Source organism: Tupaia chinensis, unplaced genomic scaffold (assembly GCF_000334495.1).
Source record: "Tupaia chinensis unplaced genomic scaffold, TupChi_1.0 Scaffold000563_1, whole genome shotgun sequence".
NCBI classification, from domain to species: Eukaryota; Metazoa; Chordata; class Mammalia; order Scandentia; family Tupaiidae; genus Tupaia; species Tupaia belangeri.
In genome coordinates, this window is record NW_006160076.1 from 2,853,866 (window position 1) to 2,863,835 (window position 9,970).

A 9,970-nucleotide genomic window follows, 5' to 3' on the forward strand; every position below is an offset into this window, starting at 1 on the left:
TTCTCCTGCCCAAGTTTGGGGCGCTGGGAGCTTCCCCCTGACTCCAAGCCAAGCTGCCTTGCAGCCTCAGAAATGCTGCGATCTCCCTTCCCAGCCCGAAGCCTCTCCTCTAGCTAGAGATATCTCTGGGCGCCCTTCGTCAGCCGCCTAGCGATCTCACCACCCCCTTTCGCATTTCAGGCTTCCTTCCTGCAGAAAACGCGCCCCTCCAAGGCCTCCGATAGACTGGAAGTCCATCGACATAGTTCAGTCTTGCTATTATTAGCGTTCTTCCTAGAAACCTTCTTTAAAATATTTCCCCCTAAGAACTCAAGCAAGAGAGTAAATCAGACATTAATAGGGCAGCTGTGCTAGCTGCAGGGGCGGACAGGAAGGGGCACAGGTCTCTTATCCTAAGTTTTAATTAACATCCTGCACCAAGGTATAATACCAGGAATAATAATATAATAGTAATTGTTGTAATTATTGTCAGTATCCCTGTTCACCTTAGAGCCTGGTCACATTTTAAGAAAACAGACAGGTAGTTTAAATCTGTTGCCTTTAGTAGGGAGGGAGAGAAAGTAACATTTAATTCAAGACCTCCTTTGTGGAAAGCATCTGACTTAATCATTTAAAATAATTTGAAAATCCTTTGTGCATAGTGAACAGCCTTCCTGTTAATAATGTTTAGGCAACGGAAGAATAATGCTCTGTACGTAAAGTGAATGTTTTTGGATATATCTAAAGGCAGATTGTGCAAACTGTCAGACTCTCTTAAGGAAAGAAAAAGGCGGGGAGAGACAAGGATTGTCATTTCCCTCAAAATGACAAAGGAAAATGACTTTTTATTTTTAAAAGCAAAATCTTCACTTCTCAGCTTGGAAAGCATAAAAAACCGAAGCTTTTCTAAATGGTTTCTTCCACTTGTGTCTTATTGGCAATAAAGGGAAGTTGAAATTTTGGAACAGAAGGGAGATTTAGTTGACTTGTCTAAGAAAACACTGTTTCAAGCCAAAGTAGAGCAGTGCTGTGTGAAGCAGGTAGAATAATAAGGGGGCAGGGGTTTGAGAAAACCCTTAGCGATGTGATGTCTTGGCTGTGTCTCTGTTCTCGTTTCTTTGTTATGTTACTTGTTTATTGAAAGATACTTTCTGCTTCAAGGTTCCCATGTATTTGGAATCTGGCAGAAGGCGTAGGGACTTCTGGAGATACCCTCCAACACATTATCCTTGGAGGGCTGGGGGCTTCTAGGACTTTTTCCACTAGGCACATTTTCCAAAATTGGGAACGTGCCCTGTACGTTGGTGATAAAGAACCTTCTCTCCCTGGTTGGGGAGCCTGTTGGAAACCTCACCTGTCCACAGTGCAATTACATATGATTTCTCATTTGAATCTTTGTAGTCTACTCTGGGGATAGTTAAGAAGGCAAGTGTTATTCTAATTTTAGAGACCAGTAAATTGAGTGACCTCAAAGAGGGTAAGAGACTTGCCCAAGGTCATACTGCTAGGAAGTGTAGGCCTTCTAACCCCAAGACTGGTGTTTTCTCCAGGTTACTGCCCTGCTTGCTCTGCCGCTCTAACAAGAGATACCCTTTCCTTTTCCTTAGCCCCCTCCAAGGGTCTTCCTTACCCTTGTCTGACACCCAATTTTCTCTCAGTTGCATATCTTTGGGCCCCTGGAGTGGGCCCCAGGCCCCGAGAGGGCCCTTCATCAACCTTTCCCAACAGGGCCTCCTCACCTCGCCAGGGTCCAGAGCTCCTGGGTGCTTTGCTGCTGGCACAGCTGGGGGAGTAGCTGCTTGGTTGGCTCAGAGCTCTGCTGAAATGCTCATCCACCACAGAGCTGATGTCTCCCTGGAAATAGGTGAACAGGACGCAGCGGGAGTTGATGTACTCTGCCTCAGGTGGGCGCTCTTTCTCTGGGCTGCCTTCTTCCTCTTTTATACTGGCTGGGGTTTGGCTGGAAACTGAGGAGCTGCCGCTGCCACTGCTGCCGGGGCTGGCGTTGCACTCCTGGGCTTCCTGCATTTTGGAGTAATAGGCTAGTTTCTGCTCAGAAAGAGAAAGAATAGAGATGCCAGTTTAAAAAGTAATGGCAAATCGGATTCAGTTCAGACTAAACTCCCTTATTCGATCCTTAAATATTCACAGGGAATCTGGCACCTGCACCTAAGCCTTAGGCTTTCAGCATAAAAACAATGGGACAGGAGGCAGAATCACTGCAGGCCTCCGACCTGCTCCCCTCCAGGACTGGTTCCTTACGGAAGATCTCTGTCCTGGGTACCCCAGCCTCACCTGAATTGCTGCTGGGTCCTAGGGAAATCTCTCTGAAAATGTGGGGGAAAAGGTTCCAGAAGACATCTAAGCAGTCAGGTTGTGAGCTGAGTTTGACCTCAAAGCTGGGCTCAGGGCAGATATATTTTTAAAATCGGACTTCAAGGGTAAAGGACGCCCAACTCCAGTGAGAGCCTGACTGTACCCTGCCCAAGAATCTATGGCAGAAATACAAGATGCAGGATTAAACATTCTCATGATGGAAAAGAAAAAGAACACCACTACCCCAAAACAAAACAAAATCCACTCTACACAACCAGAGATGTAAAGGAAGAACTGTGGCAGAAAGATTGAAATAGTTTCGTTTAGTAACGAATCACGTGATATAAAATAGTGGAATGACATCGCGACAAGGAGAATAAGGGTCATTTTAGTAAATGCAAGTTGATATTTGTTTAGACACCCACACGCTGCCACTTAAAAATGTCTTGGTTTTTAAATAGACTGTCTTTTGTGTAAGGAGAGACCAGTGGACTATGAGTACATTCGCGCACACCATCTCCACACACATTGAGGAAATGAATAATAAAAAGGAGGAAAAGGAAGGATAAGATCATTGCTATGAGGCTGGGTAACTCATGATGTCTGACATGATTTTAAAAACCAAGGCAGCTGCAGAAACCATTTTCATAGGAAGGAGCAATGATTGAATGCAGGCAGAGGTGGCCTTGAAAGGTAGGCCCCCATTCATACAGAAGCGAACAGAGATCTGAATGTGATAGATTGGACCAGGGCCCAGGAGGAGAAAGGACCAGACAGAAAACCAACCCGCCTTCCTCTTCTTTGCCCTAGATCCATCCTGGGAAGGAGGTCATCTTGGAGGCTGGAGCCTGAAGACTTGAGTAATTTAGCAATGGAACTATTTCCTAAATTCCCCTTTCTCACCCAGTTCATAGGGAGGGACTCTAGTCATTCTTAAAATGAACATCAACACTAAATAAAATCCAGATGGGAAAGTTTAAAAAGGAAGAAGAGGAGAGAGTGAAACAAAAACCCAAAACCTATGCATTGATCATTAATTCATCAGGAAATGTTCATATAGATGTTATGAATTTGACAACAAAATTAAGGCAAACATGGACTGGGGTATTGGAGTGTATTTAGGATTAAGGCAAACATGGACTGGGGTATTGGAGTCTTTTTAGATTCTCTGGAAAGAGGAATCCAGGCCCTCACTTTCTATCTTGGTCAGAACTCCTGTGTGTGTGTTTCCTGGACTACTGTCCTCAGTTTTGTCAAATCAGCTGAGGAAGGAAAAGATGCAATCCAAAGAAAAGAGAAATGAGAAGAATTAAATGGAACCGAAAGAGTTTGCAGAACCGGGGTTAACCGGTCTTCTTAAAAGTGAGTTTATGGAAGATGAGACTGCCAGATTCAGCTTCTTCCTCAGGCTTTGAGAAAAGCTTAGTATTGTCTATACTCGTCCCCAGCGGATCGTTCTGGACCCACGTACACTCCCCAGAACTTTACGAAATAAAAATGACAAAACCTGTGCATTTTGCTTCAGGGAATCCAAATTTCCTGGATTTGCCTGTACTAACAAATTCCCTGCTCCTGAAATTACTTGACTTGGTTGTCTGAAAATTGAAAAGAAATTATTCCTGAGATACACTTGCAGGGATGCGAACGTGCGAAACTCTGCATCGCATACGGAAAAACAGAGATGGAGTTTTTATCTTGGTTTAGTGTCGCTTTCTTCTTTGGGACCAGTATTTGGTTTATCCCTGCCGTAAGCTTTGCGGACAACTCCCCGCACCCGCGCCAAGCTGGTAAGAATGTGGAGTCCTCCTCTAAGAAGAAAATCCGGCCCGGGCCATCCTCGTCTGGTTATTCTCAGAAAGGCCCAGGCGCACATTAGCAGGGTTTAGCTGACTTCCCGAGAGAGCAAACGGGTGAGCTAACGGGGTTAGTTCATTGCACAACCAACCGGGTGGCAGCGCGGGCAATCTCCGCATCCGGGCGGCACTCGCAGCTGGTCAGACTCCCCGGACGCGCCAAGGCGCGGCGGACCTGGGGAACAGGCGGGGCTCCGACGAGCCTCGGGCTTGCCCTAAGTCCCCAGAATCTCGGCTCCGACCCAGGGAAGAGGCATACCTGGTGGTAGGGGGTGTAGGCGGCTGCGAAGTAAGGCTGCGGAGGACCATAGACTTGGTACATAACATCCAGACAGCTCATGGCTCCCCGCAGCGGAGACGGTTAAGTGTTTTTTCATCAACTCGGGTTTGGTGGACGTCTGGGGTGCTGCATCGGCGGCGCGTGGGCCGGGGCTGCGGAGTCATCGGCGGAGCGAGGGGCAGCGCGCTCCGGGGCTGCGGATCCCGCTAGCTCGCTCGGCTCCGCTGACGCCCCTGGGGGGGTGGGGAGGGGGAGGGGGAGGAGCGGCGGGTGGGGACCGCAGGCCAATGGGGAGCGAGAGCCGTGGGTCCGAAGGGGCGCCCGGGCATTTCCTGGGGCTCCACCTCAGCTAGTTTGGCCCTGCGCTCACGAGCGCGGGGCCCCAGGCTTCGTGCGCGAAAAGGGATTCCCCGGCTGGAGGAGGCGCGAGGGCGTGGGGAGGGCCTGGGAGGGGAGCTGGGCTCACGGAGAAAAGACCGCGCGGGACGGGCTCCTGGGGGAGCCCCGGCCTCACTCGGAGAGTTGAGCGCCCGAGTCCTAGGGCTGCGAGGCGGGGAGATTCTCTCTGCTCGCGTTTCCGGGTGAGGTGCAGAAACCGCGCTCTCGGGGTCCGGGTCGTCCCGGAGGGAAGTCTGGGGACTCCGCCTGGGCGCAGGGGAGCTCCCTCTGGGGGCGCAGGGCGGTGACCAAAGCCTGGAAACAAGCCTCTCCACCGAATCCTCTTACCGCCGCCGCCCGCACCCCAGTTCTGCAGTCTGGGGCTGGAGGGTTCTGCCCCTCCCGAGTCGGGGATCCGGCTCTTTGTTCTGCACCCCGCGGGGGCAGCGTGTATCTCGCCCCCTCCACTGCGCGTGGTGCGAGCTGCTTTCGAGGAGTCGGAGGCCTCATCCAGACCCCATGCCGAAGCCTCCCCGGCCCGAGGCCTTTAAAGTTTCTGTAACTCGTTGGGACAGAGGCCCGCGGGCTCCAAGGAGAGGCGTCCGGGAAGGAAGGCAGGTCAGAGGGCTCTGTCCCCTCCTGGCGGGTAACCGCAGCGGCCACGCCGGCTCACCTTAGGAACCGCGCAGCGCACGCCGCCCTTCTCTCTCCTGCCCCGGAGAGAGCTCTCCTAGCCCCGGTCGCGTCTCTCCAGCCTCGCCACACCTCCCACCCGAGCACCGAGGACGCGGTGGGGTCCTCCATCCTACACAATGGCTGGGTCGGGCCGCGGAGGGGCGTTAGGAGAACAGTGATGGGCCAGGCGTGTGGGCTGCGAGCCCAGGACGAGCCTAGGGAGCCCAGACCTGAGGAAGAGGCGGCCCGGATGACCGACCCCAGCGGACACTAGTTACTCCCAGGTCAAGTCCAATAAAGAGCCTCACATCCGTTATCAGGCTAGAAAGTGAAGAATGAATGCAACCTTGAAGAAACATTTGTGTTTAAAAAGTGACTATTCTAAGCCGATTGGTTTCGGGGTTGAATTTTTAGTTTCGCCAGATTTACAAATGGGCAAGGACCTCAGAACGCCAAGTCGGTTATAAATGGTGAACGGTCTTGAGCGACTGATTTCCGTAGTTAACTACAAGATAATCTAGTTTTAAAGAAGAATTATTTTATTTATTTTTTAACAGAGAAAGAGAAAGGGAGAAAGTAAGTCACCAGGTCCAAGACCTGAACTGTGGTCAGCCATGTGAGAGTCCAACACCTCAACCACCATGCCACCTGCTGGCCCCAAGGTAGTCTGAATGAAACTCCTCCAGTCCAGTTTCAGGGGCCGGCTGTCTGTGGCTGAACGCCGGAGCTTTGGAAGATCCCGACGCACAGGGGCACAGGACACCCTCCCAACCCCACCCTAAAGTATGTGCCCCCGGGAGTTTCCGAGGACGGGCAAAGCCGCTTATTTAAGCGAACTGACCGACATTCAGAGTCGCTACGCTCTCTTCCGGATGCCTGGGATGCGAAACGCAGGCCCCGGCCACTGCTCACCCTTCTAGCCGGGGGCGTGCCAGCTAGCCTCGCGCCGGGTTCTGGGCTGGTCCCGGCCTGCGCGCCCCGGGTCAGGTCTAAGGAGACCGCAGGAGCCCGGGCGCGCACTCAGTTGCGGCGTCCAGGAGGCAAGGCCGCCTGTGGGTGCGGCCCCGCGGGTCCCGCTCGCAGTTTCGCACAGGTCTGGCAGTCCATCCCCGCACAGAGGTCCCATTTTGGATCCCCCTCGCGTAGGGTATCTCGGGAACGGGGTCGCGGGAAGCAGCTGTCACCTAAGCGCGGTCCTTCTCTCGCAGCCTCTACTGTGCAGCATAGAAGGTGGCCGCAATATTGCGCGGGAAAAGCGGCCGGAGGCCAGCCCCGGATGGCAGGTCAAGCCTGTCTTCCCTCACCTCCCCGTACGCGTACCTACCTCCTAACCCACTGTGCACGCTCATTTTGACATTTTCATTTTACTTTGGCCACGGCCTAGAAGAACCTTGAGTTCTCCACAAATTGAAGAGAAAATCGTGGCAATCTCTCTAACAAGATGTTATTTCGAAAAGAATAACAGGAACAGTGATTTCACACATTTCGAACTAAGAAAATGAAGAGAATATGACTCTAGTTGCTTTCTGCTCACATCTCTCGATCTCCCCTTAGTTGGCACAGTTAGAAATCTCGCGGAAGCGCCTACGTGGGACTGTTGACTGCCCAGAGCTTGAAGTAACAACTGGACAAAGGGAACTGGGTTTGTATCACTCCATATTGCCCTCTACCCTCCAACTGCAACGTGAAGGAGTAAAAAGAAATAGCCCAGAGTTTAAAAATACACCCGGAGGCTGAAGCACTTTCCCTCTTCTCTGTATCTGAAAAGTTGTCATTTGTACTTTTGTCAATCTGATGAGATGACCTCTGACTTCTGTGCTAAAGCAGAAAGTAAAACTACTTAAACTTAAACCACTCCACCTTCCCAGCCATTCGAACCACCAGGACACAGGCCCTCAAAGAAGTCCAAGTTCTGATTCAGAATTCCCTGAATACCTACAGGTTGGAAGGAGGCAGCTAAGAAAATTCTTTCTTCTTTCTCTCTCTTGCTGAGAGACTGCAAACCAAACAACTGAATGTCCTGAGACTTGAATCCCATGAACAAATGGATCGACACCCTTAGAGAAATACACTTTCACCAATTGGATCAAACTGCCTTTTAGCTTTCTAATTGGGCAGAGGGACTCTCAAACCCTACCCCCCCTTTTAAAAAAAAAGAAATTCCCCTTTATGAGAAGTTCGTGGCAATTTATTGAGCTGCCAGGAGGGACCCATAAAAAATAAAATTTATACAACTAACATTTCCTTTTAATGCTCTAGTTCTAGTCTGCAATTCTAACAGTATCTAAAACTGTGAAAATAAAAGGTACCTTTATTCTCAAAGTTAACAAAATTAAATTACCTTGGGACGACTATGTTTCAAGATAGCATCACACTAACATATCTGTTTGGGGAAAGTTGTGTCTCCTTTTGAATAAGGCAGGTGACTTCGTTCAGTTTGAATTTTTCTGTCACCTATGTTATCTTCTTTTGAAAACTGCGAAGACATAGTTTTAAAGGAGGAGCATATGAATCAAACTGATTTGGGGAACTGACCTGCAGCCAGCCCATGCCTCCATTACTCCTGGTTTATTTGCATTGGGAAGGTCGGCATGTTTTCTGCTTCATTCTACCAACCCACAGTGACGGCCACATATATTTCCGGCTTGAGTCGCTCTTGACTGTTTTACTGAGGAGAGAGGTGTCTGGGTTCAGGAGAGTAACTGAAAAGGTTTGTGGAATCTAGCAGTTAACAATTTTATTTGAAAACTTTTTTGCAAAAGATGGTTTTTTTTTTTTTTTCAAGCATGGGGTGTTACTTAGGAATGATGCTTTTGTAATGGAGAGTCTGAAGAGTGATTTTATTTTAAAGACATAGGAAAATAAAAGAGAAATCTATGTACTCTGATACCTCACTTAAAAGCCAGGTGAGGGGGCTGGCAGGTGGCATGGTGGTTAAAGGCACTGGACTCCCACATGGCTGACCATGGTTCAAGTCCTGGACCTGGTGGCTTGCTTTCTCACTTTCTCTCTCCCTCACCCTCTCTCTCTGATCCAACTGGAAAATAATAATAAATAAAGTTAAATAAAATGATTTAAAAAAAGCCAGGTGGAGGAATTAGTTTGACTTAATGAAGAAAAAAATAAGAAAAAGAGAGTTCAATTATTTTTATAGAAATATCGAGTAGCTGTTAATAGTGTTTCCAAGTAAAAATCCTACATGATCAGTTCTAAAGAATAGATTAGAATACTTTATAATATTGCCGTATTTGATTATTGTAAGAACTTAAAACTTAACTTTCTCATATTTTTAAGATTGTATTTTTATGCTATATACAAGTCTTTAGCTTTGTTGAGATAATCACAGCTTCATGCATTTAGTCTTCCCTTGAATTCATGTTGACATTACTGTCTTGTTCTAAGACTGAGAAATATATTTAAAACCATATTTATCTTTCAGAAATAAGTTATTTTGAATGAATCTAGGAAGTGATAAACAAAGATATGATTGCACAAATTCAATCTATATGATCAAAATTTGAAAAATAACATGTAAATAGTGAAACAAATTTGGAATAGATGTATGTCAAATATTTTAATTTGTTATGTTTTTACAAGAGAAGAAAAAGATGAAGAAAATTTAGGTTCTATAATATTTACTGGACATAAAGATGTTAAGTCAGAGAGTATTTCTTTTGAAAAATTATTTATTATTATTATTATTATTATTAAAGTTTGCTATAGGACATGTGTGGTCACCAGAGAGAGAAAGAGAGAGCGAGGGAGGGAAAGTGAAAAAGCAAGCCACCAGGTCTGGGACTCAAACAGTGGTTGACCATGTGGGAGTCCAGCACCTTAGCCACCATGACACCTGCTGGCCATAGAGAGTATTTCTAATAAGCAGTTGGTATTAATCTCTACTTTGCCTGTAAAATTTATTCTAATTTTTAGAAAAGAATTATTTTATTTAACTTCTTATTTTTCAACTTGATCAGAGAGAGAGAGAGAGAGGGAGAGAGAGAAAGTTACCCGTTCTGGAACTTGAACCGTGGTTGGCCATGTGGGAGTCCAGTGCCTTTAACCACCATGCCACCTGCTGGCTCTCACTTTAATTTTTACTCTATTAATTTTTTAAAAAAGAATTATTTATTTAGTTAGCTCCATTTGCTATTATTGTTATTTTAATTTGACCAGAGAGAGAAGGAAAGGGAAATGAGAGAAAGAGAAACAAGCCTCCAGGTCCAGGACTCAAACCACGGTCAGCAATGAGGGAATTCAGTGCCTTAACCACCATGCCACGTACCAATCCCTGAAATTATTTTTTAAAAAGACACACACTCTAGAGATAATGGCCTAGAAATGAATGTATCTGTGAGCCTTCTTTTGCAAGTTCAAAAGGAGAATTGTCCTAGAAGGTAGATGTACACTGAAGAATTTCAACTATTGACTTAGATATTTGACAGTATTGGTGTTGATCCATTCCCAAACTTCTGTGTGTAAACTTTATTTC

General features: G+C 47.3%; 1 protein-coding gene across 1 annotated transcript in view; it reads right to left on the reverse strand.

Annotated features, from left to right (window-relative positions):
* Nucleotides 1-4,595, reverse strand: part of VGLL2 (vestigial like family member 2) — a 6,659-nt gene extending 2,064 nt beyond the window's left edge. The window contains exons 1-2 of the mRNA XM_014591345.1: nucleotides 4,408-4,595; nucleotides 1,719-2,028 (exon numbers count right to left, since the gene is read on the reverse strand). Of these exons, the coding sequence (XP_014446831.1) occupies nucleotides 1,719-2,028; nucleotides 4,408-4,488 (391 nt within the window). The 5' untranslated portion in view covers nucleotides 4,489-4,595. The remainder of the gene's footprint in view (nucleotides 1-1,718; nucleotides 2,029-4,407) is intronic.
* Nucleotides 4,596-9,970: the final 5,375 nt, after the last annotated feature.